This window comes from Pan troglodytes, chromosome 5, assembly GCF_028858775.2.
Source record: "Pan troglodytes isolate AG18354 chromosome 5, NHGRI_mPanTro3-v2.0_pri, whole genome shotgun sequence".
NCBI classification, from domain to species: Eukaryota; Metazoa; Chordata; class Mammalia; order Primates; family Hominidae; genus Pan; species Pan troglodytes.
The window spans coordinates 43,534,114-43,561,957 of NC_072403.2; the positions used below are offsets into that span (position 1 = coordinate 43,534,114).

The 27,844-nt window shown below is 49.9% G+C and overlaps 1 protein-coding gene across 3 annotated transcripts in view; it reads right to left on the reverse strand.

Annotated features, from left to right (window-relative positions):
* Positions 1 to 27,844, reverse strand: part of MDGA1 (MAM domain containing glycosylphosphatidylinositol anchor 1) — a 67,690-nt gene that overhangs the window by 24,962 nt on the left and 14,884 nt on the right. For all 3 annotated transcript variants that reach the window (XM_054685753.2, XM_527378.7, XM_009451177.5), the window contains exons 2-4: positions 8,829 to 8,968; positions 3,105 to 3,279; positions 552 to 748 (exon numbers count right to left, since the gene is read on the reverse strand). In XM_054685753.2, coding sequence (XP_054541728.1) covers positions 552 to 748; positions 3,105 to 3,279; positions 8,829 to 8,968 — 512 coding nt within the window. The remainder of the gene's footprint in view (positions 1 to 551; positions 749 to 3,104; positions 3,280 to 8,828; positions 8,969 to 27,844) is intronic.

Consider the following 27,844-nt stretch of genomic DNA (forward strand, 5'->3'; position numbering starts at 1 on the left):
TGGGTCTGAGGTTGCCCTTGTGCACACTGGCAAGTACCAGGCCTTGGTTTCTCCAGTCTGGGAAATGGAGGGGTAAGAAGGGAACTTACTCGTACAACCCATACAAACATGGGGCTGGCCTGCAGCCACCGCTGAAAGCCCTCCTTGGCAGAATGGCATCACCACCATCTCCTGGGACTATCAGGGCCCATGGGAAGAGGAGTCATCTCCTCGCCCCCAGATCCTGCTGTGCCTGGCCACAGGTTTCCAATACTCTGCCACCCAGCAGCAGACTGGGATGACCTGTCTGCCCCTAGGGGTGCCTTTTCCTAACTAGCAATGTTCCTGGAGGACATGTTGCCTCGGGGACACTCCTGCCCTCATTGCTGCTCCCTGGCCTTTCCATCTGATTTTTCTGCCCCAGGCTGTCTGAACTCCAATCAGAATGTGTGTTTCCAAAGTAAGAATAGAATTGTTGAAGTCAAGGCAGTCCCAAAAACTCAGCCCCATGCCCCCCTCCCCTGTTGGATGCAGGAGAAGTGGTATGGGGCGAGCCAGCTGCCCATCCTGACCTGAGTGTAGAGGGGCTCATAGATGTCAACCCCATTGTCCTGGCTGTGGGATAGGGTATCGGAACCCCGCTTCCAGATGAAGCGGGCAGGCGGGTTGGAGTTGACAGTACAGCGCAGGAACACCGTCTTCTCCTGGTAGAAGTTGCCTCGCACATCGCTCACCGTCTGGTGCACCGTCAGCATTGGCTCATCCAGGTCTGCAAGGGCACAGCCCCCATGGAGTCAGGACTGGGTGACCCCATGGTTGGGGGACTCAGGCTCCTGGCAGCCCTTAGGAAGAGCTGAGCCACCCTCAACAGACATTTCCAGATTGCCAGATGCCCTCTCAGCCCTGCAAGCTTAACTAACCTGTTAGAGGCAGGGGATAGGACTTTTTCCTTTTTTTTTTTTTTTTTTTTCTTTTGAGACAGAGTCTCACTCTGTCACCAGCCTGGAGTACAGTGGCACAATCTTGGCTCACTGCAACCTCCGATTCCCTGGTTCAAGCAATTCTCCTGCCTCAGCCTCCCAAGTAGCTGGGATTACAGGCATATGCCACCATGCCCAGCTAATTTTTGTATTTTTAGTAGAGGCGGGGTTTCACCATGTTGGCCAGGATGGTCTCGATCTCCTGACCTTGTGATCTGCCCACCTCGGCCTCCCAAAGTGCTGGGATTATAGGCATCAGCCACTGCGCCCGGACTCTTTCTTTTTTTTTTGAGACAGAGTCTCACTCTGTCACCCAGGCTGAAGGGGAATGGCGCAATCATCGCTCACTGCAGCCTCAACCTCCTGGGCTCAATTGATCCTCCCACCTCAGCCTCCTGAATAACTGGGACTACAGGCATGCACCACCACACCTGTCTAATTTTTGTATTTTTTGTACAGACAGGGTTTCACCGTATTGCCCAGACTGTTCTTGAACTCCTGGGCTCAAGCAATCCTCCCGCCTCAGCCTCCCGAAATGCTGGGATGACAGGTGTGAACCACTGCATCCGGCCAAGACGACAGGACTTGATGCCTTCCCAGACTTCCTCTGAGCTGTGCCTCCCAGGGACCTGCATGAGGGTGTCTAGCTTTGCAATCTCCCATCATGGGATGGAGGAAGCAGCTGCTTCTTCAAATCCTAGTTTAGCTGTTAATTTGTAATGTGACCCACCTAAGTCCCTTCTCTCTCTGGGCCTGTTTCCTCATTGGTAAACTAAGGTAGCTTAGTAGTTCTTGGCCCTGTTTGCCCAAGAGCATTACGTGGAGATTTTCTTTTTAATACTGATGCCTGGCAGAGCTCATTCATAGTGTCAAAAGTCAGAACAATGATTGCCTCCCAGGGGGGAGTTATTGACTGGGAGGGGGCATGAAGGAACTTTCTAGAGTCCTGGAAATGTTCTATCTCTTGAACTGGAAGTTGTTTACACACACACACATATGTAAAAAATCATTAACCTTTGCACTTAAGATTAGTACACTCTATTGATTAATCCTCACTTTAAAAAAATAATTAAAAAGCTTAAGAAATAATCGATATTTGGCCCCACCCCTGATCAATTACATCAGAATCTCTGGAAGGAAGGCCCAGGCATCCGTCTTTTTAAAGGGTCCCCTAGAGAGCTTAATGTATGGCTGTGAGTCATAGGCATTGACAGTACACATTCCAACATCTTCCAACGAATGTTCCAGCAGCCCATCATTCTGCCCCTTCCACAGCCTACTGGGATAGAAGTCACCACCATGGCCATGAGAGGAGGTGGGCATTGGTGGGGTCCAGGCTATGCCTGCCAGCTTCTTCCAGGGCCAATAACCTAAGAAATGGCCCTCAGCTCCAGGGTTTGGCAGGACCCTGGCTGGCTGATGAGGGACAGAAGAGAGGTCTGGGGTGTCAGTGTTCATCACTCTACTGAGTCCCACTTAGGGAGTGGGAGGATGTATAGCTAATAGGTAGGTTCATTATAAGCCTTAAAATGGTGCCAGACAGGCTCCTGGGCCTGGGCCAACAGTTTCTGGGTACCTGACTCAGCCTGACGGATGACTCAGGAAAACAGGCTCCTCAGGCTAAAGGATTACCCGTGGAGAGCAGGTAGGGACTGGCGGCTTCTCATGCAGCTAGCAGCTAGGACTCGGGGAGTGGGGCTTGGTCCTATATGTAATGTAGTAAGGAGGGAAATCTCAGAGCTGCAGCAGGACAAAAGGAGAGACATGAGGTACTGTGGGAAGGGCAGCGGACAATGGGGAAGAGATCTGTGTCCTCATCTCAGCTCTGAGGCTACCCCGCTCCATGCCTGTGGGCAAATCACATGGGACCTCAGTTTTCTCATCTGCAGAAGGAGTGTAAGTCAACCCATCCTGCCCTCCCTGCTCACCTCAAGGGAAGTTGCAAGGTTCATATGGGATTACAGGTGCGAAGGTGTAGATGGTAGAGGGTGGTACACACCACCCGGTACCTCTTAGGCTCCTCCACCGAGGTCAGCTTCTCCGTTCCACCCCATCCCCACTTCCCCACCTCACCTCATCCCTGGGGCGCCCTCTGGCCCGGGCTGGGCTGTCAGGGCCCGGGGAGAGAGGGGGGCCTCAACTCACACTGCACGTCCACGCGGATGGACTTGATGGCCGGCACCCCCACGCCGTTCTCAGCCTTGCAGTAGTAGCGGCCGCCCTGCGTGCGTGCAATACGCTCGATGCGCAGCGTCTCGTTGAACACCGATGTCTCCTGGAACTTGTCCGAGGCGCTACCTGCCGTCTTGGTCCACCGTACCTGGGCCGCCAGGCGGGGCAGAGTCAGACTGTCAGACTCACACGGGGTGGGGGCCTCAGCGCTGAGTGCCCTGCAACGGCACCCCCTTTCTCCCATACTTTTTCACAAGCGCACGTGGGGCACACGCAGGCCTAGGAAACGAACCCAGACAGACTCGTGGGAATGCACAGACAGGGTAGGATGCCACGGAGTCAAGAGCTGGGGAATCCGGGATCAGAGGGAAGAGGCTTTAAATGGGGGCACGCAGTGCTGTGGTTAAGAGCATGGATTCGGCCGGGCACAGTGGCTCACGCCACTAATCCCAGCACTTCGGGAGGCCAAGCGGGCGGATCACCTGAGCTCAGGAGTTCGAGACCAGCCTGGCCAACATGGTGAAACCACGGCTCTACTAAAAATACAAAAATTAGCCGGGCGTTATGGCGCGCGCCTGTGGTCCCAGCTACTCAGGAAGCTGAGACAGGAGAATAGCTTGAACCCGGGAGGCGGGGGTTGCAGTGAGCCGAGATCAGGTCACTGCACTCCAGCCTGGGCAACGGAGCAAGACTGTTTCAAAAAAAAAAAAATACTGATTTCCATCTTGGTCAGTCATTCCAGGGAAAGCCAGCTATCAGGTCCTGAGCCGCCCAATGGAGGAGCTCACTTGGGGAGGAATTGAAGCCTCAGGCCAACAGCCGCGTGAGTTAGCTTGGAAGTAGATCCTCCAGTCTCGGTCATCCTCCAATGACTGCACCCCTGGCTGACAGCTGGATTGCAGCCTTGTGAGAAACCCTGAGCCACAGCCAGCCGGCTAAGCTGCTCCCGGGTTCCTGTCCCACAGGAACTGTGAGACAGTACATGTTGTTTGAAGCCCCTAAGTTTTGGAGTATTTGTTATGCAGTAATACATGACTAATACACCATGATACCCACTCTGCAAGATTATTATGAGGTTTACAAAGAAAGTATATAAATCCCCTATGTGCGGTGTCTGGTATACATTAGTCACTCAACAAATTTCTATTATTATTAATATTGTCTTAGATTATAGAAAAATATCAAGGATTGCATGAGAAACCTAAGCCTACTACTCAAGGTGCCAGAGTTTTAAGAAAAACAGATCAGTTCTAGATAACTAAGTCTAAGGAGTGGGGTAGAGGTAGGGGCAGTGGGTAGGGACTTCAGTCTTTAAGTAGGGAGGCTTGTTTATTACAGAGACAGGGCAGGCAGCCTGATCCTGGTGAACAGGTCAGGCCAGAGGCCAGAAAAGCAAGGCTGGGGAGAAGGGGTGAAAGGGCAACCTTTCTCATGCAGGGAGGGACCACCCAGGACCACAGTGTTGCTGCTCTCATCCCCTGCCCGCATTTGACTCTACCCTCATGGAGCTAGAGGTTACAAAACCTGGGAAAAGTTAGAGGCAGTTTCAGGCAAGACATACCAGATCAGAGAGTGCTTTGGAGAGATAACAGGGACATGAAAACATTTGATCCTTTGGTACTTGATGTTTTATGTTTACATAAAACATTTTGTCTAGATGGAGTTTGTTTACATATTGCTCAAGCCTTGGTATGCTTTATGCATCTGAGAGTTCCTACCTTTTTTCAATTCTACAAAATTCTCAGTCTTTATCTCTCTCTTTTTTTTAATCACTAGAGATGAGGTCTTGCTCTGTCACCCAGGCTGGAGTGCAGTGGTACTCTTGGGCTCAAGGATCCTCCTGCCACAGACTCCCAAGTAGCTAGGACTACAGGGGTGTGCCACCACACCTGGCTAGTTTTTTTTTTTTTTTTTTTTTTGGTAGAGCTAGGGTCTCACTATGTTGCCCAGGCTGGTCTTGAACACCTGGCCTGAAGCAGTCCCCCCACCTTGGTGTCCCAAAGTGCTAGGATTACAGGTGTGAGCCACTGCACCTGGTCCTTCATCTCTTTAAATATTGCCTCCTCTCTTTTTCTATTCATTCCTTCTGGAATGCCTAAATTTATGTTGTAGCTTCTCATTCTATCCTCCATGTCTCTCAACTTCTTTTTCACATCTCCTGTCTCTGTCTTCCCTGGACTCCATTGGAAATGCATGGCTGATTTCCTCAGATCTATTATTCAATTCACTAATTTTTTTCTTTAGCTATCTCTAGGGTACTGAGGCCAACATTTTTAAAGACTGTATTATTTTTATTTCTAGGATTTCTGTTTGCTAATTTCTGTACATAACTGATCAAGTTTTATAATCTCCTGTATTATGGATTCTATTCCTTCCATTATCTCTTCCAATATTTAATTTTTTAAAATTTTGAAGACCCTTTCAAATTGCTGTATTTTCTCTAGTTCCTCAGTTGTGAATTATTCACCTTGTTGGGTCTATGGACTGACTCTTCTGGCACTGTATTTTTTAATATTTTAAAATTTTACTCCACAGGTTTGTACTCAGTGGGATTATCTTCCATAGAAGTCCTACTTGGACCTTTATGGTCCTGTTTCTCATTCACTACTTGGGTATAGGTGGTTGCCTATACTGAAGATCATGGGTTCATATGTCCAAAACATTTTTATGTTGGTTTCTCAGGTTAGGGTTTCCTCACTATTTGGATATTGCAAAATACAGACAGGTTTAGGGTTATGCTATCTCATAGGTGGCTGCATTTTTATCCACACCCTGAAGGACAGTCTGTTCCCTGCAGTGACTCTGGGCTGTGGGACAGAGATCTTCTGGTCCTCATTCATAGATGATGCCACTCTTGTTGAGTTTCCAGCTTTAGGTAGAGTTCAATTCCAGCTCCCAGCCATGGATGGACCTGTAGCCTCAATGCATACCCCTTATGTGTGTGTTAATACAACTATCAGTAGTGTGTATGCAGTGCCAGTCTCTTCATGGGCTAGGCTCCTCAACTTCTGCTACCTGCCATCACTGTAGATTCTGTCTGCATTTCTGGCCCCCAGATATCCCTCCTTCTCACAGCTTGTTTGGAGTGAGGCACTCCATGTTCCCTCAGTCCCTTAGTCCCCCATCTTGACCACTAAGTGGGCCATGAGATGATATTTGCCTTGTTTCTCTAGTAGTCTGGATGCTCCATGAGAACAGAAACTATAGGGGCATCTTTAGGACCCATAACTTTGCTTGGCATGTAGCAGGTGCTCAATAAATATTTCTTATAATGAAACAAGCAAAAAAGCTAGAAGGCATTTTAGGAGAGGCAAGCAACTTTGGCTAAAGCAGGAATGAACAGATGTGTACTTGGGGATGATGGGGAAGCAAGTCTGACTAGAGCACAGGGTGTGAGGAGGGTGGCAGTGGGAGATCAGACAAGAGAGGCAGGTGGAGGCCAGATTGTAGAAGGTCTTTGATTCCATCCCTAGGAGCTTGAATGAATCTGGTAAATGAAGGGGAGCCATTGGACATCTCTGAGCAGGGGAGTGATATGATGTAGCACAACAGGGGTTATCATTCTGGTAGCAAAGTGCAGGAACGGATTGAAGGGAGCTGGGTGCAATGGCTCATGCCCGTAATCCCCGCACTTTGAGAGGCTGAGGCAGGAGGATCACTTGAGCCCAGGAGGTCAAGACCAGCATAGGCAACATGGTGAAAACCTGTCTCTGAAAAAAAAAAGAAAAATTAGCTGGGCATGGAGGCGCATGCCTGTAGTCCCAGGTACTTGGGAGGCTGAGGGGGAAGGATTGCTTGAGCCCAGAAGTTCAAGGCTGCAGTGAGCCTTATTGCACAACTACACTCCAGCCTGGGCGACACAGCAAGACCCTGTCTCGAAAAAAAAAAAAAAAATAGATGGGAGGAGGGGTGAGGTGAGAGATTGGGAGGTCAGTTTAGAGTCTACTGCAATGGTCCAAGCAACAGGACTGATAGGCTGACCCAGAGGGGTAATGAAGAAAAGAGAAGAGAAGACCCATGCAAGAAACATAAAAAGAAAGGCGTGCCAGTACAGTGCTTCACATCTGTAATCTCAGCACTTAGGGAGGCTGAAGCAGGAGTTCAAGACCAGAGTTCAAGCAAGAGTTCTAGGCTTGAAGCCAGGAGTTCAAGACCAGCCTGGGTAACATAGGGACACCCTGTATCTACAAAAAAAATTAAAAATGATCCAGGCATGGTGACACACACCCGTGGTCTCAGCTACTTGGTCAGATGAGGTGGGAGGATCACTTGAGCACAGGAGGTCGAGGCTACAGTAAGCTGTGATCACACCACTGCACTCAGCCTGGGCAACAAAGTGAGACCCCATCTCAAAAAAAAAAAGAAAAGAAAAGAAAAGAAAACAAGGAAGGCCTCAGAGTCTGGCTAGATGTGAAGAATGAGAAGATGCAAGGTCAAATATGAGCCCAAGGGTTTGCGCCTGGGTGGCAGAACGAATGAAACCACTGATGGAAATAGAAAACCAGGTACACATACACACAGCCACAACCACACATGACCCATACAGGGACACCCAAGGGGACACACACAGATGGCCAGTGCAGCCTTAGGGAGAATGACCCAGTGGCCTCACTGGCTTTTAGGGAGGACCATCCATCCTTTAATGATCACACCTGACACAGACATCGACCTACTCCAGCAGCATTGTTTTCCCTTCTAAAACACGCCTTTGAGAAGGAGCAGCAGTGATCATAGTTTTTTGTCCATCTGCCTGTCTCAAGGCCGAACCTACTAAAGCCATCTATGTTCCCAAAATGATCTAGAAAAAAGAATTTTGTATTTCACTGTCCTTTCTAGGATCCAATTGTCACCCTTTCTGTTGCTATTAAAGGTCACAGTAGCTCACCAGCAAATTCCTCCCATCCCTTCAGCCCACCTCCTCCCTACTTCCTCCCCTCAGCTCTCAGTGATCACAGGCCAGTGCTTCCTGCCTGAGCCATACACTTCGACTGTGACAAAATTCATCTGGCATTCCCAGATTCTTATTTTCTGTTTCTAATTGCTTTGGATCTTTGAACCTCAAGGGTGTGAAGCTTGCCTGCCAGAAACCTGAATTAGATAGAGATCACGTTTTCTATGCTGATTTTCACTCCTGAAGTTCCCAACTCAAAGATGGACATGCTGGGAGGAAGCAGAGTAAGCTAAGAGGACACTGGTTCTGGATTCAATGTCTGCTTCCATCCTCACAAGAGCTGCGTGCGCTTGGGAGTTTACCCAAACTCGCTGAGTTGCAAATTCCTCAGCTGCAAAAGGGGGTCACTAATGCCTTCCTCACTGCACAGCTGTGAGGCTCCAAAGGGAAAACACTGGAGAAAGTGGCTGGCACCGTGCCTGGCACATGGTTTGCCCACAGACACATTAGAAAGTGCATCTAAGGATGTGTCTGCTCAACAGATCCGTGGAATGGAGTGGAATTGAACAACCGGCATTCCATTTTTCCCCTTAGCCGTCCATGTTTTCAGGTGAATGAGCCCATAGCCTCCAGCCCTTCCCCACAGAGTTAATTTTCCTGCTATTTCCCCAGCCCCCATCTCCTGTTCTCTGCCTCCATGCTGCGGTGCATCGTGAGTCCTCATCTCCTGCTGCCTCTTCTTAAGTGCTGAGCCTAGGCAAGGTGAGGGGAGGAGGGACCTGAGCAAGGCTGGGCTGGGGGCTTACCTGGGGTCGAGGGTGCCCTGTTACAAGGCACTGCAGCATGAGGGTATCCCCCTCCCGGATGGTGTAGACACGCTCGCTGATATTGTCCTCTTTCACCACACATGCCTGGCCCGCATGCACGATCTGCGCCTGGGCTGGAGCTGGCGGGAGAGGATGGAGGAGGAGGTTTAGAGAAGAGGTGCCAAGGCCAGAAGAAGTCTGGGGCTCCCTCCTGAGTGTATCTGGGAGGGGTCAGCCCAGATCTCCCCAGGCCATTCCTCAGAGGCCTGACCCCACTGAGCCCAGGAAAGAAACCTCTCAGGACCTCTAGGACAGAACCAGGCGGGCCAGGAACTCAGGAAAGGGACAGTTCCCCAACCCCTTGCAAGAGAGCTGTGCTTTTCAGTGGGCTGATTGTGTGAAGGGGCTTTGTCATCTGTACAGACTGGTCATCACTCAGTTAGCATCACCATCTTAGCAGTCCTGGCGGTGGATGCCATCGGTGCCCCTCCCGGCTCCCCAAGGTGACAGGTGCATCCATCCCCAGCTGCTGACAGCTCAGGGTGCTCACCTTCCCCAGGGAATTGCCTTTAGCCAAGAGAGCTGCCTTGGCCAGAAATGCCAAATGCCTAGGAGATTACACCCTCTCCCCCACAATACACATACACATACACACACACACACACACACAGAGATGGGGTGACTATGGCACTGTCATACTCCAGAGCTCCCCTGGAAACAGGCTAAGCTTCCTGAGCCACATCTTTGCTTGGCTGCCTCACTCATTCCCTCAGTTTCTCTTGAGAGCATCTTCCCAGCAAATCACTTGCCTAAACCATAACTCCCCAGCCCCAACCATCTCAGGCTTTGCTTTTAGAGAGCCTAACCTAAGACAGACAGACAGACAAACACACACACACACACACACACACACACACACACACCTGGCTGCACACTGCCCTCCCCGAAGGCCTTCATTGTTTTTTCATTGCTCTCTCAGCCTGTGTCCAGCTTCTTCTCCAAGGGACAGAAATGCTCACAGAAGTTGGGGCCTGGGAGCTGGCAAAAGGCTGTGGCTCCTCCCTGACCTCTCTCACAGTGCCCAGGGCTGAGCTGTGGCCCAGGCTAGGGGACCAAAGCTAGGATATGGCTAGATGGGCCCAGTGGGAAATGACTGAACTTGCCAAGGTCACAGCCCCTACCTCATTGTCTAGCCCCATCGTCCTAAAGGCAAACCAGGTCCCAGCCGCCCAGTGCTTAAACTCTAGGAAGAGGAAAAGACCCTAACTTCACAGGTTCTGCTCACAGCTGAGAAGGGAGAGAGTGAAGGTAGAAGACCTGATACTGGGCACGAGGAACACAAGGAGGTATAAATGACATCCCTGCTCTAAAGAGGGGCACAGGGGTGTTAAAATAGAAATCATAAGAGTGATGGAACCGACTCTGTGGCTAAGAGATATCAAATTACAAACAGGACCTAAGGCCATGCGAGGCCCAGGGTAAGTTACACCCCCTGCACTTAAAGAATAAGCTATGTTCTAGCTGCCACAAGGCTTTCTGTTTTCTGTAGCAGCTATACAAGCCCTGGCCTGGAGATAAGCAATACTGAAACAATTGCAGACCATCTACTGCCAGACACCAACTAACTGGCCTCCTGTTCCACCAGCCATAACTACACCTTTGATCAGACAAGAGACTGATTTCAGTAGCTTTCTCTTGATAAAAGACCAGCAACCATGGACTGGTTCTGGCCAGTTGACAGAGGCTGCCCACTAAGTGCCTTTGTGTCTTCTGTGTCACCTTTTGACACATAGGCCAGATTGTGGTACATTTAAACGTTGTCTGCACCCCAAAGTGAACATGAGACACATGTAACATGCACGTTTGCTTACTATGCATGTGTGCATTCCCCCTTTGTGAATATTCATAGCTCCTCCCATAACCTCTTGAAAATGTATACCTGGCCCACCTGTTCAGCAGAAATTCCTGTCTCACCTTTCCTCCTTCAAAGTGACTGCTTTCAGTCTCTGCCAGAGGCTACGCTTCCCAGCCTGTTAGGACGGCTACCCCATAGAACGCAATCCTCTATAAGAAATAAAGCTCTCGGCTGGGCATGGTGGCTCACGCCTGTAATCCCAGCCCTTTGGGAGGCCGAGGCGGGTGGATCACGAGGTCAGGAGTTCAAGACCAGCCTGATCAACATGCTGAAACCCCGTCTCTACTAAAAATACCAAAAAAAAAAAAAAAAAAAAAATTAGCCAGGCATGGTGGTGCGTACCCGTAATCCCAGCTACTCAGGAAGCTGAGGCAGGAGAATTGCTTGAACCTGGGAGGTGGAAGTTGCAGTGAGCAGAGATCGAGCCACTGCACTCCAGCCTGGGCCACAGAGGGATACTCCATCTCAAAAAAAAAAAAAAGAAATAAAGTTGTCTTCTCTGAATTTATAATTCTCATGATTCTTCAGTTAACAGAGGTAAGATAAATAAGATAAAGCCTGTACAGAATGTACAACTTTCTCCAGGAAACGTCCCATGACTGACAGGTGCCTTCCTTCTTTATGTGCCTAGAGTATGCATCACTCCACCAGTGCAATAATAAAGCAGCAGGCCTGTGTTTCTGTCAAATTCAGGATTCCTGTCTTTCTGCCTACCAGACCTTGAGCTTTATCTTGGGATCCCCGGCACAAGGCCTTGAACATAGTAGGTCCTCAGTGAATGTTGAATGAATGGATTTATAAAGATGTCCCAAGGTGAAGTTGCTGGGGGACATAAGAGAGATATAGAAGGCCCTGGGATGTCAGAAAACAGGCATCACCATCTTCTGGAGGAAGAACCACAGAGGGTTCCATGGAAAAGGTAGCTTTTGAACCAGGCCTCAGGGAACAGGGAGGCTCTATGCTAGTTGACAGGGCAGAGTCCCAGATTATATCCCACAGGGTAAACCTCTAGTGATCTTTGGACATTAGTTTTCTCATCTCTAAAATGAAGAGAACACTACCAACCCTAAGAACTCACAATGGTAGATGTGATGATAACACAGGATAAATGAAAAATGCTTAGTAGAGTCGTAATGTGTTTTACAGATGCTGCAAGTAGGGCCTTCCCCCAACACTGATGGGACAGACATGAACTAATCACAGAGGTAGAGTCCACAGAGGTGGCCCGGCAGCAGGTCAATAAACTTGGTCAGCAACTGGGAGTGACACAGGCTATGTTTAACCATGAGGATCTCTGCAAACAGCAGCAGGTTCGGTGAACAGTGGTAGCTGCCACCAACCCAGAGTCTGAGTGTCCAGGTGACCATCCTGCCTGCCTGGCTGCCACAGAGGAATGAACCTGGCTGGCTGTCAGGAGACAAGCAATGTATGCCTTGGGCAAGCCAATTCACCACCTTGGGCCTCAGTTTCCCTACCCATAGGAAGGATAGATTAGATGACTTCTGAGGTCTTTTTCAACTCACACTTTCTATGAATTTTGTAATCAGCACATAGTCCCTGTATAAGATGCACTCTAGAATCTGGGAACTGGGCCCAAAACTGTCACCTCATGCAATAAAAATGCATGAACATCTTTCACCATAAGTGAAAGAGATAGCCATCTGTGGCCAAAGTCCTCGGGAAATCTCATCAAGAAACAACCCACCAAAAGATGATGTGCATGCTGGTTGCTGATAAGACCAAGAGGCCTGGGGTGCCTCTCAACAAGGAAGACATCGATTTAACAGGCTCCAGTGGAAGATAAGCTGTAATCTTGGACACTGTGGCTTGCCTGTAGCAAGGCAGTATTGTAATGACAGAAGCTTTGGTGACAGATAAGGAATACTGAAAAAGAGCTGGAGAGCTGGACTTTCTTAGAGCACAGCTAGCACAGGCCAGGGAAGATGAAGCCTGACCAGCAGACACAGGGCCTCTGGTCACCTGACAGGTGTATTTCCCCACTGGAGAAGGGGCCATGAGTGGATATCAGAGATGATACTGTTAAGATTATCCAGCTCCTGGCCAGGTGTGGTGACTCACTTACAATCCCAGCACTTTGGGAGGCTGAGGCGGGAGGATCACTTGAGCCCAGGACTTCTAGACCAGCCTGGGCAACATAGTGAGGCTCTGTCTCTACAAAAACTGCAAAAATTAGCCAGGCATGGGGGTGTGTGCCTGCAGTCCCAGCTATTCAGGAGGCTGAGGCAGGAGGATCATTTGAGCCCAAGAATTCAAGGCTGCAATGAGCTATGATCATGCCACTGCATTCCAGCCTGGGCAACAGAGTGAGATTCTGTCTAAAAAAAAAAAAAAAAAAAAGGTGATCCAGCTCCCTTTGATGACCTTAAGTATTAAGACACCCAACTCTAAAATGCTAGAATCACTTTGAAGAAATTCAGGCAGTACCTACTAAAGGTAAACAGGTGTATACTCCATGATGTAGCAATTTCACTCCTGGGTATGTACCCAGTAGAAATGAGTACTTATGGCAACCAAACAATAAGTACAAAGAGATTCACAGTGGCTTTATTCGCAATTGCTAAAAACAAGAACAACCTATGTGTCATCCATCAAGAATTCTATGAGTAAATAAGTTCTGGTATCTTCATACAAAGGAATATTCCCCGTTAAGTGAAAAAGGTGAACTATAGACAGACATGACACTGTTGAATCTCACAGGCGCAATTTGAGTGAAAGAACCCAGACACAAACATACAGTGAATTGTAATGCTAAAGACAGAAAATAAAAAGAATAGTGTGTGATTTCATTTATTCAAAACTTAAAACTGGAAGAACTAATCTTAGGGTAACAGAGGCCTAACACTGATTGCCCTTGGGTGGGGTGGGAGATTATTTGCTGGGAAGGGCACAAGAGAACTAACTTTTTCTCTCTTTCTCTCTCTCTCTCTTTCTTTTTTGAGACGGAGTCTAGCTCTGTCACCCAGGCTGGAGTGCAGTGGCACGATCTCAGTTCACTGCAACCTCTGCCTCCCGGGTTCAAGCAATTCTCCTGCCTCAGCCTCCCGAGTAGCTGGGATTACAGGTGTCTGCCACCACGCCCAGGTAATTTTTGTATTTTTAGTAGAGACGGGTTTTCACTGTGTTGGCCAGGCTGGTCTCGAACTCCTGACCTCGTGATCCACCCTCCTCGGCCTCCCAAAGTGCTGGGATTACAGGCATGAGCCACTACACCTGGCCAAGAGAACTTTCTTGGGGAGAAGAAGAGATCCCATCTGGTGAGATGGAAATGTTGGACATTTTGATCTGAGTGGTGTTTGCACAGTGTCTGGATACACAAATAAAAACACATCAAGGTATCTGCTTTGGACTTCACCATATTATACCTTCTAAATTACACCTCAGTTTTTAGAAAACAGCATCCACTGTCCTGGGATGATATTAACCATTGAAATTATCCAGGATAACCCATTTACTATTATAGTTACCCAACTCCCTTTATTCTCACTGTTACTTGATGAGCCACTTCCCATTGCTGATTTGGTTCCAGGTACAGTTTTCCTTCTGAAATGAGTCCTCACTAGTAGTACATTACCTAGTGCCCCTTGGCCTTGGCCTTTCAATTTGCTCATCACCCCCCACTGAGTTTCTTTAACATGAGTCAGCCTCCCATTGGCTCAGGTCACCCTTGGAATGGCCAGAACCATGTTTCTGACCCTGAACCCCAAAGGGTCCCTGCCCCACTGAACCTCAGCCTTCATCCAGCTCCACATACCCTAGGAAGGCACTGCCTGCAGCAGCATCTCCTGATTCGGAAGGCAACCCGGGCAGGGCTGTTTCAAGATACACCATGACATGATCCTTTCATTCAATCTGTCGAACAATAAATGCTTCTGGGCCAGGCACTGTGCTGGGCACTGGAGATACTGTCATGAAAAGCAAACAAGAGATGGCTCTCAAAGAGCATTGCTGGGGAGATGGATAGCAAAAAAGGAAACAGAAATGGACAGGGTGGTTTCAGAGTGTGTTAAATGCTATGATGACTCGAAAACAGGGAGATGTGATAAGGAACCATGGGGAGAGGAAAGGTCTGTTTTAGAGAGATGGAAACAGCACAGCTGTGGAGTCACACAATCTGGGGCCCATTCCTGGCTCTGCTACCCACTAGCTGGGTGATGCTGTGTGATGCTGAGCAAATTACTTAACCTCTCTGAGCCTCAGCCTCTTCATTTATAAAATAAGAACAACGATGCCTTCTCCCAGGGCTGCTAATGAGGGGCTAATGCAATATATGTAAAACACCTGGCCAAATAGTATGTGCTGTCTCCATAAATGACAGCTCCCAAGATGATGAAATAGGAGCAAGAGATAGAGAAAGGGGACCACCTGCTGTGCACCCGTACACATGCAACCTAGGGGTGGAAATGCTCAAAGCAGACATTAAACGGGTAGGGATGTTTCATGAATATGTTCAAAATTCATGCTGAGGGCTGTGCAGGGCTTCAGAGGGGATGGAAAGTGGGAAGGGCTGGAGCCCTTCCCCGAGCATCCCCCTTCTCATGGTACTAGTGCACTTGGCTGTGTGGCTTTCAGCAAGTTACTTAAGCCTTAGTTTTCTCATTTGCAAAATGGGGTTGTTGTGAGGAATAAATAAAGAGACTCATGTAAAGTGTTTAAAACAGTGCCTGGTACGCAGTATGCAATCTAAAAATGTCAGCCAGCATTATTATTCTATAAATGATCCTGCACTCCTCTCAAGAATTCACGTCCCCTGCAGCCTGCAAGCCATTTGCATGAAAGGACCCTGCCTTCTCTGTCACAGATGATGAGGGTTGGTACCTTCCTGGGGTCCACTGTATATTTCCAAGCTCCTTGCCTCAGTTCTGCGAAGCAGAAAGGGAAAGTCATATTTAGCTCCATTGGCAGAGAAGGAGACCAATGCCTGGAAGAGGAACCGTCTTGTCCAAGTCACTCACTGAGACAGCAGCACAGCCGAGACTCAAACCCAGGCCTTCCACCTGCTAACTTGGGACTCTGTTCATTGTCCCCAGGAATTTCAGAGGCATGGCTGGATTTGATCATCTTTGCTTGACACCATATTAGTGGATAGAAAACTGAACAGGATTTCAGAACCAAGTGTGCTTCCTTGCCTCTGGTCTATGAGACTTTCCTATTTTACTCTCCTGATTTCTATCAACAAAACCCCATGGAAAAGGAAAACAGCCTCTGCCAACCTGTGTGCCACAGAGTGTTCACTGATAGTCCATCACAGACGATTTTCACTGTCAATTAAGGACGCTGCATGTTCTTTCTCTCACTCTCTCTGAGAAAGACTTAGCACACAAAGTATATTATTAAAGGCTCTGAAAAGTCCTGCAGTAAACACATCTGTGTAACTTGGTTTAACTCAGTGCTTTCTAAACGTATTTGGCCATAAACCCCCTTCTTTGCAGAGCAAAACATCCTGAGAGACAGCAATGTTCTGTAAAACTAGTGGAGAAAAGCTTAATACAAAACTGACAGCTGAGGGGTTAACACGCCCCTCCCCAGTCCCTTAGTTAAGAACAGCCAAGTGGCCTGAGACATGTCACCCTTGGGGCAGCATCCTAATGAGCACAGCCGAGGCAGAATGCTGCTGGCCTATCAGCTTACTCTTTTCCTCCCCAAAAATTAAACACCCAAAATATATAGTTATGGGTGGGGGCTTCCAGCACCCAGTAGGCCCAGTGAGGAAGCCACAAACTCTCAGGGAGTCAGACTAAGACAAACTCCAACCTGCCAACTAAGGGTCCAAAGAGAATTCTCACTGCAATGGGCGAATTTCACCAAAGACCCCCATCCCCCATAAAAGAATCCATGCCCAGCTGCTATAACCACAGGTACGGGTGCTATAAAATGCACGTGGATACAACACTAGGGTGAGGGCCAAACAAGACAGACAGCAAGACAAATGGAAAACCTTGATTAAAAGCACCTTCAGGCCTATAATCCCAGCACTTTGGGAGGCCAACGTAGGAGGATCGCTTGAGCTCAGGAGTTCGAGACCAGCCTGGGCAACATGGTGAAACCCCATCTCTACCAAAAATATAAAAACTTAGCCAGCATGGTGGTGCACACCTGTGTTCCCAGTTACTCGGGAGCCTGAGGTGGGTGAATGGCTTGAGCTCAGGAGGTGGAGATTGCAGTGAGCTGAGATCATATCACTGCACTCCAACCTGGGTGACAGAGTGAGACTCCATCTAAAAAAAAGAAAAAAAAAAGTTCCTTCAGGCCGGGCACAGTGCCTCATGCTTGTAATCCCAACATTTTGGGAAGCTGAGGCAGGAGAATTGCCTGAGGCTAGGGGTTCAAGACCAGCCTGGGCATCATAGCAAGACCCCATCTCTAAAAAAAAAAAAAAATTTTAATGAGCTGGGCGTGGTGCCACATGCCTGTAATCCTAGCTAAGAGGGAGGATTGCTTGAGCTCAGGAGATCAAGGCTGCAGTGAGCCATGGTTGCACACTGCACTCCAGCCTGGGCGACAGAGCAAGACCCCTATCAAAAAAACAAAAGCTCAGCCAATAATCAATGAAGAGGACTGTTGCCCTCTTCCTGCTTCTGGCTCCTTCAGGGAAAGAGTCTGCAGGCTGGGAAACGACCAAAGAACAGGGTGAGGAAGGGGCAAGGAGACAAAAGGAGAAGGAGGGGCTGCAAAATTCTCCCCCCAGAGTTGGTTCTATCTGCCCACAGATGACAGAGCAGGTGCCACCACCCCAGCCACCTCCCAGAAGCATCACTGAGTGTTCTGGATGGAGTGGCACAGAATTGGGATCTGTGTTCTGGTCCTGGCTTCCATCAGACAGTCATTCAACAAGCCCTTATCAGTATGAGGTGCTAAGCTTGGTTCTGAGGTAACAGAGAGCTGTGGCACTCAGGCTCTGCACTAGGGAAGCAATAGCTAGAAAAGCTGAATAAGAACGATGCTTATAAAGGCCCACTGAGAGGCAGAGAGAGAGCAGGGAGGGATTGCTGTGAACTAGAGACTAGTGCTGCCTCAGGTCTCCCCCCACCCCCATCCCCATAATATAACATTAACTGCAATAGCTACCCTTTATTGACATTTACTCTGCCAGCAATATATTGAGTGCTTTATATCTTTTATCATATTTATTGCTCCTAACAAGCCTACTATGGTTCGGACTTTTCAGATGAGGAAGCTGAGGTTCAGCGAGGTTATATAAGTTACCCAAGGACACCCCATTGGTCTGGAGTCTGTCTGACTCTCCGTCTTTCATGCTAACCGCCATGCATTTCCACTTTCCACGTGCCTAGCCCAGTGCAGGGCTCACAGCTCAGGACGGAGCCTCCACGTTCCTGGTGGGACCGATGCTGTGCAGCATCCTCAGAAACCGTCCCTCCCTCGCCGTGACACCTCTCGCCCTCCCAGATCCTGGTATGCAAGTGTTTATTGATCCTTTTATGCATGTAATGCAAATGGACACTTAATAATTTAGTGGAGTTAATAGTGCTGAAATATTAACAGGCTTTTCTCTTTTAATTAGCTGCTCAGAGAATGGTGGTCGGGGGCCTGGGAGGAGGCTTTCCTGGGCAGGCGCCTGGCCTGCTCCGCCTGGGCCTCCTTCTGCCAGGGATGATGTTCCGAGCCTCTCTACAGACTGTGAGCCATCAAGCGTGGGCCTCTTGGGAAAATTAGCCCTGCCCTTCTGTGCTCACTGCATCGGGAGTTGCTCTGCCCTTACCACAGCCCCGCTCTCTGCAGAGCTGGCTGGAGCCTGTCCTCTGTTCACCACCAGCCGGGGGTGGACCAGGTGACTTCTCAGAGGTGCTCTGAGGCTGGGGGAGGCTCCAGTTCTGTGCTAGGAAAGCCGACTTGAAACAGCCCAAACCCACTCACACCATCTCCTCCAGCCTTGCCTGAACGCAGAGCATCTTGAGGGAAAGCAGCAACAGACTTCTGGCCCATCCACTTCTGGTCATTCTCTCTCCGATCATTAGACTCATGTTCGAGTCCATTTCCTTCCCATCCTCCCTCTCGCTCCCTGTCCTCCCAGTCCCTCAAAGGGCATACACAATCACCTTTTAATTTGCCATTGATTCATTAATTGGCTCTGTAACATTTTCTGAGCACCTATTATGTGAAATCTCCTGCCCTCAGCGCTGGGACACAGAGCCAAATGAGGCATAGCCCTTCTGGGCAAAGAACCTCTGCCCTCTCCCTGCTGCAAACCATATTAAAGCCTGTTCCCCGACACAAGGCCTTTTCTGCTCATCAAAACCAAACCCCTATTCAGCCAACCTTCCCTTTGGCTGCAAAAATCTCTCCCTAACCAGAGTGCATGTGTCTCTGACCTCCGGGTACAAGGGCACTGTCACTGAATACAGCAACCAGCCACAGCTGAAAGGATCAGTGTGCAGGCCGCCACCCCGCCACCACAATTGAATGCAAAAACAAGGTCTGCTTTCATAGTCAGATGCAAGCCTGCTACAGTTTGCAGGGCCTTGTTCCATTTGCAGAGCCTGCCACTGTGGCGCCTGGAGCTTCTGGGAGAGGCTGGCGCCCTTACAACTCTCCTCTGCTGCAAGTGGCGGCTGGTCCATTATGTCCCATTCCCTGGGGATGTTCAGCACCACTGCGCCCACATCCTGGTCTCATTGGAAGGCACACAGGTATTGAAAGTGGCAGGTGATGCTCATAGAATCTTCACTGTCTATCAATGGAAGTCTAATCTGCACACCCACTTATAGAACTAGAGGGTGTCTGGACAGGCCACCAGGAAAGCCCTTTAATGAGGACTTTTAGGTCTCCTGATGAAAACTATAAAGGGACTTTCTCCTGGTGGGTCCCAGCATGCCAGGATGAAAACTGCTAATGATTGCTGGGCACGGCGGCTCACACCTGTAATCCTAGCACTTTGGGAGGCTGAGGCAGGCGGATCATTAGAGATCAGGAGTTCGAAACCAGCCTGGCCAACATGGTGAAACCTCGTCTCTACTAAAAATACAAAAAATTAGCTGAGTGTGGTGGCAGGCGCCTGTAATCCCAGCTACTTGGGAGGCTGAGGTGGGAACATCACTTGAACCTGGGAGGTGGAGGCTGCAGTGGGCCGAGATCGTGCTATTGCACTCCAGCCTGGGCGACAGACAGAGACTACATCTCAAAAAAGCAAAAACAGCAACAACAAAAAACTGTTAATGATGAGGGGACACAGGTCATCTCCAATCAGTAAAGGCAGGACAAGTTGGGCACTGCTTGATCAGAGGCTTTAAATGCAAATCTGAGAGGGCTGCTCAACGGCATAGGGTGAGGGGTAGGGAGGAGTGCGCTACCTTTTACTCAGTGACCAAGTGACCTTGGGAAAGTTGTTTAACCTCCTTTAGCCTCAGTTTCTTCATCTGCAAAATGGGGATAGTACTACATCTCAGGCTTCAATGGAGATAACTTTTGGGTTGTTGTGAGGATTCGATGAGACAATGCACATCGGGTACATCACACAGTGACTTGTACTCAGCAGGTACTTAATAAATTTCAGTTCCATTTCCACTTAATAAGATAGCCCAGGATGCTTTGGGAACCTATTCCAAGGTCTTGCAAGAAAAAAATGTGAAACCGAATGAGGTCTACTGAAGGATTACCGGGAGTTTGTAATCCTGAGAGATCAGAACATTAAGGTGGGCTGAAAGTAGTAATCACTGGGAGGAAAAGCTCTCCCTGTGAGAATATGTAAGATGATGGAAAAGAGAGGCTTCCACCCATCAGGGCAGAGAATGACTCCTAGGATCCCAAGGTCTGAGCCTTCCTGGCCCAGCGATGTGGGACCCACGGACACAGGGTTACTCATGGTTACTCATGTAAAATTTCCTTGCCTGGATCCCAGAAAGGAAAGTTCTAGCCCCACCAAGCTCTGCTGGTCTTGGAGACCCCATCACTGTGGTTCACTTGGCACTGGTCCCTGGCAGCAGCCCAGGGTCTAGATCTGACAAGCCTGCACCTGTCAAAGCATACCTATTGAACCAAGCCCACGGAAACAGTAATTTCTGGGTGACTTGAGGCAAATCATTTACCCATCTAGTCTACAGCCTCAGCTTCCTAACTAGAGAATGGACATAACAGGGCTCCCTATTGTGAGTGTGAGACCCACTGAGAATGGAATGCCCTGCGCACAGTGCATGCTGCCTAGTAGATACGCTAAAAGTACAGTTAGAAGGGGCTGACATAAAACCAGACTCATGAGTGTGTCTGCTCTGAGAAGGTCCTCCTGTTCCAGGGTGGATCCTGATAGGCCCCAGTCTCTAGGAGTCTATGGCACAGTCGCTAGGGATAGGGCACCACCAGGGTAGGACTGGAGACACACTGCCAGATCCAGGCCTCCAACCCAGAAGGCAGAGCCTGGGCCAGGAAGTGGGGATGGCAGTGGCTTTGCTAAAGCAAGGAGCCCCCAAAGCACCACCTGATCAAAAAGCCCAGTGAGGCAAAGGGATGGAACATGGCTCTCTCCAAGGCCCACAGAGCTAAACCCCAACTCTCAAGTAGGCTCAGCTTGGGGTTCTGGCACAGGCCTGAAGATAGGGGCCAAAGGGAGAAAATGAGGCTAAGGCACTGGATTTGGGCTGCAGTGGGCATCTGGGGACCCTGAGCCCTCACATAAGCATGGATGGAGGTAGGTGGCAGGGGAGTCCTTTCCACAGAGTGCAGTAGAAAAGCAACCAAACCTGGCCCAGCATGATGGCTCATGCTTGTAATCCCAGCACTTTGGGAGGCTGAGGCTGGTAGATTACTGGAGGTCAGGAGTTCAAGACCAGCCTGGCCAACATGGTGAAACCCCAACTCTACTAAAAATACAAAATTAGCTGGGTGTGGTGGCTTGTGCCTGTAATCCCAGCTACTTGGGAGGCTGAGGCAGGAGAATCACTTGAAGCCGGGAGGCAGAGGTTGCAGTGAGCCGAGATTGTGCCATTGCACTCCAGCCTGGGCAAAAACAGCAAAACTCCATCTCAACAGAAAAAAAAAAAAAAAAAAAGGAAAAGCAACCAAACCTGCAAGAACTAGTTAGAGGCTTCACTCCAGCACTTAACTTGCCTAAGCCCCCACTTCCCCATATAAAACAGAGGCCAGTAACATTAGGCTCACAGTGTCTTATTAAGTGAGATGACATTTAAGAAAGTATCATGTAAACTGTAAAGTTCTTCATAGAGCAGGACTTATTATTATTAGGTGCCGAACGACCCAAGTATGGCTTCAGGAGGTTCAAATTGGAAGTTAAAAAGCAGGCCATAATGCACCTATTAAACCAGTGAAAATAAATTAAAATGATAAAATCCATTGTGGCCGGGCTGTGCACAACACCAGCTCAAACTTTCCGTCACACAACCCTGCAGTGCGAAATGAGAACCATAAAACTGTTCCTATCCTATGACCTGTTAGGCAGTCTCACTTTGGGGAATAGGCCCCAAGGAAATAATTTAAAAGGAAAAAGTAATTCACATAAGGATATTCATGGCGGAGCTATTTAAAAGAAAGGGAAATTGGCTCCTACCCAAACACTCGGCAGCAGAGAAATGGTGACCCAAACTCCAGCACATCGATGCAGGGGGTGCCCTGCGGCCATTAAAGTGACAGGTCTGAGGGCTCAGTCAATAGCAGGAGACGTGTGTAGGAGATAAAGTCAGCCGAGAAAGCAGAACGGACCACTGTTTACTGCTATGTAAAAATATATTGACAGGTATGGGCAGGGAGTTTAGAATGAATGGTTAATGTTTGATGGTCATTGGGCTTCTTTTTTTTCTATGAAGTTGTTTAAGTGGATAATAATAACAATAACAACAATCAAAGCAAATCAGTGTTGCAGCTTGAGAGCTGGTGGGGCCTTGGCCCATAGCAGCACAGAAAGGGAGGGAAGGAAGGACAGCATTTCTGGGGGTCTCCCACAGCCTGGCAGACTCTGACCCCCTCTGACCTCGGGTCACTGTGGGTCCCTGGGTAGAGCTCCAGCTCCTAGAAAGCACCCCACCCAGCTGCATGGGGAGATAGGGGTGCTGCACTCCAACTTCTAGCAACCCCTAAAGCCATCTCTGCATATGCAGTTACCTGGTTCCTCCAGGCCAGGCCTTGGCTTCAACCCAGGAGACCACAGGAAAATTAGCTCTGAGGTTAAAGAACCAGGGAGCAGAAATGTAAGGAGGACCTCATTCGCTTTATGGCCCCTCCATCCACTGACCTCCAGCAGCCAACTTTCACTGCCCCCCAGTACCCCCAAGGGTTGGGAGCCACTCCTCACCCCCACACCTGTATTAGTGGGAACACGTTGTCTCCCATTAACCAAGTATCAGCCAGAAATCTGGGAGTCATCCATGACTTTTCTCCTCCTCCCACACCCCACACCCAATTCACCAGCAAGCTCTGTCGGCTTGACCTTCAGAACCAATCAGGAATCTGCCCCCTGCGATGCCACCCTAGTCTTAGCCCCCACTACCAAGGCCTGCCTGGCTTGTGACAGCAGCCTCCTGATAGGTCTTCCCTGCTTCCTCCCTTGCCTGCTGTAGCCTGTTCTCCACCAGCAGGCAGAGGATCTCATCTCTCCTCTGCTCTCCCTGTCATGACTCCCATCCCACTTGGGGTCAAAGCCAATGCGTTTTCAACAGCCTGCCATGCCCTCTGCCATCGGCTCCCAGCCCCACTTCCCATTCTACTGCCCTCCCCACTCCAGCTGCATTGCCCTCTTTGTCAGTCTTCAAGCAGGCCTGGCCCCTTCCCACCTCAGGGCCTTTGCACTTACAGCCCCACCCCCTCCCCACTGCTTGGATTGCTCTTCCCCAGCTCTCCAGAGCCTGCTCCATCCCTTCCTTCAGTTGTCTTCTGAGAGGCCTTCCCTGACCACCCTGTTTAAGACAGCCCGCCCGCCCCCACCTCCATCACGCTCAATCCCTTTCCCTGCTACGCATGTTCGTAACACTCATCAAATCAACACCCTGCATATTAAATAGTCACTTGTTTATTCTCTTTCTGTATCCTTTTCAAAAGGCGAGCACCCCTGGGAGCAAAAGCACATTAAATCCCTTAAAGGGATGAACAATCTTTTTTTTCAAGCATCAATTCAGGAAACATAAAGTTTAGGAGCATGTTTTCTTTAGCATCAGGTATATTTATAAATTGAGAAATGCAATACCTGCCCTCCTGCTTAAGTAGTCTCTTATTTTTTCTCCATCACTGAAGGGTTTCCTCTCCTTTTTTGGCTAAAATTTTAGAAACCACATAAGTGGCAGACTCCATAGGATCTGATTGTAATGCTGAGCCTCTGAACAACTTTTAAATGACTTGAAATCGAGTAGGTGGGGGGAGAAAAAAGAAGGACTCGGGGATGGAGAAGGACAACTGGACCAGAGTTCAATCACAGCCAGGGACAGAAAAGCCCCTATCAGGAGATAGCTGGGGGCTGTGGATGCGGGAGGAGGGAGGCTGCCCCTTGGGAGGAAAATGGGGTCTGGAATGGACAGTGGGTGGGTGGCAGTAAAGGGCTGGTGCAAAACACCTGTCTCCAAGCCCTGTACAGTAGCTTGAAGGGAAGATTCTTGCTATAAACTTCCCCAAAAGGAAAATGGGAAGAGGACTGGAATTCTTCTACCCTTCCTCCTGGGCCAGGGTCTCAGTCTTGTTCCCTCTCTCTCCTGATATTGTGACACGTGCCTGTACACAGAGCCTCCCATGCCGCCTCCCTGGTGGCAGCCTCTGTGCCTCAGCCAGTGACAGTGGCAGCTTCCTGAGCCAGGCCTCGGCGATGGAATCACTCACTTAGCAAACCCTCCTCCGAACAGCGGTGGTCATTGCCTCCCACATGCCAGGCACATGGCTTCCCACACATTCCTCATTTCCCCTTTATCACAGCCCTCTGAGGAAGGTACCAGTATTAGCCCTGTCTTGTGCATGGCGTAACTGAGGCACAGTGCGACACCTGCCCACGATCACATGGCTAGTGAGCAGCCGAGCAGACCTCCACCCCAGGTCTGTTTCAGAAGCCTCTGCTCCTATCCTTCAGGCCACACTGCCTCCCTACGCTCCCACCTGAGCGAGAGATGGTTATTCATCGACTTCATTATATTTAGTTACTTGATTCTGAAATTAGATCTCGATGGTGTCATGGAGCCTGGCAAGTCATGTGTGACAGCTGACCTCAGAGCTGCTAGTTACTGACACCTCAGTGTGAAGAACTTCTCTGGTTACTCCCCTCCCGGAGCGGGGGGTGGGCGCTGACACACCAGGGAAGGAAAGGTGGGGATGGAAAGTGAGCTGTGCGGGATCACTTGCCTGACCCTTCCCAGAATCCTCCTCTCCAGCTGCCGTGGCACCACCTCTGTGGAGGCCTGTGCCCTGATGGGGAGGGCAAGGTGGGGCCAAAAGAAGCAATCGGGGAGAAAGGAAGCCAGCCTGCTCAGAGGCATCAGCCCTGTGACCCTCAGCCACTAGGGCTACCCTTAGAAGGGAGAAGCACCTCCCAAGAAGAAGTGAGAAGGGCTGAGCAGAGATGCATGAAGGAGGTGACAGAGGTATGCAAAGGGTGGGAGGAGCACCAGTGAGGAAACTGAGGCACATGAAGAAGACCGGACCCTGCAAGGACTAGACACGCGGCAGCACTAGTCCAGTGCCCGGCAAACAGCAGGTACTTAATACGACCAGAGTTGTAGTTAGTGCAGGTGCTCAAAAGATTGCCTGGTTAGGACACCACAGAGCCCCAGTTTGCTCAGGCTGGGAAGCAAGCATGAGCACTGGATCGGAAGACCGTGCTGGGGCTCTCCACACTGCACCAGCGCTTTTCAAAGGTGCCAACTCCCCTCTGGGCCTCAACAGCCCCCCTGCCACTTGGCCCAGCTGGGGTCACTGTCTCCATGCACCCAGCCCAGCCCCCAATCTGGCACGGGCGCAGCGGGTGAGCGCACGCCTGGCGCAGGCCCCAGTGCCCGGGAGAGAGGCTCCGAGCAGGCGGCTTTGTGTTTTGTGAAAACCAAATCCACAACTGAGCTCTCCAGCCAAGCAGGGCCTGCTGGGAAGCCTGGCAGACCTCCCTCCCTGTCCCCTACTGAGGCCCACCCTTCCTCCTCAGCTCCCCACCCCCAGGAACCCTGGGCAGGACCAGCTGCCACCCCGGCTGGCATGGGGGGTTAAGGGGGATGGGTCTGGGCCCAGCTCTGGCAGTGCCTGGGTTTGCCCTCCTACCCTGACCCCCTTCCTGCCTGAGTAAATTGGAATACAAATCAGAGGGAAACACTTTCCTCTGTTTGAACAAATTGCTATGGATTCCTCCCTGTCTCAGGTCAGGGCTCACGATGGGGGATATTTTCACTCGCGGACTGCTAATAGACTCAGGAGAAGCTGCTGGATCGATCGAGGCCAGGAAAATTAGCCAGGAGCTCCAGGCCAGCCTCGGCCTGCCCCTGCCCCCCTCTTCAGGTCTCCTAGGAAGGGTGGTGGGGGCCATACCCAGGCTGGACATAAGTCCCTGACTGATGACCCAGGGTGCTGGATGCCCGTGCCCACTCCCTGCCTTGGAACCAAGACAAAGGTGACCAGAGGCCATCTGGAGGGGCAGCGAGATAAAGGTGGACCCAGAGAAGCCCCTAAAGAGGTCTGCAGGACCCCTACCAGACATATACATAGTTCCCTGCACATACATGTTCTTGTGTGCAACATCATCACCCATATACACACCTACAGCACACACATGCCAGTGTATATTACATGCACAAAAAATACAAATAATGTGCACTTGCACAAGGCAGAGAGAACTGGAGGAACATGTTACAGCTTCTGTTGAGGTACCAAGTGAGAGCAGTTTATCTCATACCAGTGGTCCCTATACACAGATACACACACACACTGATCCCCAACAGAAGAGGAGGAGGGGACAATGAGGGCACGAAGCCCACCCTCACCCCAGCCAGGCTTTGCAGCCCCTGCTCCCTCAAGTCCCCAGAAAGGAGGGAGTGAAGCAGACAAGGGTGTCAGTGCTTTGGGCACATTGGGGCATCCCTCAGTAGCAAGCTCTTCCTAGTATCACTTGAGGCCACTTTGCCAGCAGGCACAGTAAAGGAGGTGCATGGCTTGATCAAAAAGAAAGCTACTCATGTCCCCTGCCTACTACCCTCGCCCACATCACACACACACACACCCCTCTGGAAATGAGAATCTAGATCTGGCTTGGGAGATGGATGTGGAAGAGGAGAGAGTAATCACTGGCAGATACAGCAGGGCCACCAGCTTGGTGAGACCCTTCACCTCTGGCTGTTGGTTTCTGCCTCTAAAAACTGAGCGGGTAGGCTGGGCGCAGTGGCTTATGCCTGTAATCTCAGCACTTTGGGAGGCCGAGGTGGGCGGATCACCTGAGGTCAGGAGTGCAAGACCAGCTTGGCCAACATAGCGAAACCCGGTCTCTACTAGAAATACAAAATTAGCTGGGTGTGGTGGCGGGTGCCTGTAATCCCGGCTACTCGGGAGGTTGAGGAGGGAGAATCCCTTGAACCCAAGAGGTAGAGATTGCAGTGAGCCAAGATTGTACCATTGCACTCCAGCCTGGGTGACAGAGAGAGACTGCCTCAAAAAACAAGCAAACAAACAAACAAAAAACTGAGCAGGTAGAAACAGGCAACCTCTAAGCCCTTTACCTTTGACCTTCCATGATTCCAGGCTGAGCCCCCTCTCTGCTGCGTGGCCTGAGAACTTCTCTTGTTTTCTCTGGGCTTCAGATTTCTCTCCTGACAAATGATTAGATTTGCCCTAAGATTCCCGCTGGCTCTGTCACTTTATAAGTCTGTGATTCTAGATCATCTCTGTCTTGTTCTCTGCTGTATCCTCAGCACCTAGAACAGAGTCTGGCACACTGCAGGGGGGTTCAATAAATACTGAATTAGTTAATTAACCTCAGGTCCCAGTTATTAGTGAAGAGAGAGAGAGAAATATACAACAGGGTAGAAGTGCTGCTCTGAGCTGGACTCATGAGGCTCAGGTATATTCAGGGGTGCAGGCCACTCTGGTCATAGCCCATGGCTTGGCTCCTGGGCAGGGAAGTAGACAGAATGCAGTCGACCTTATTACCCTCTAACCCCTAACAATTGTT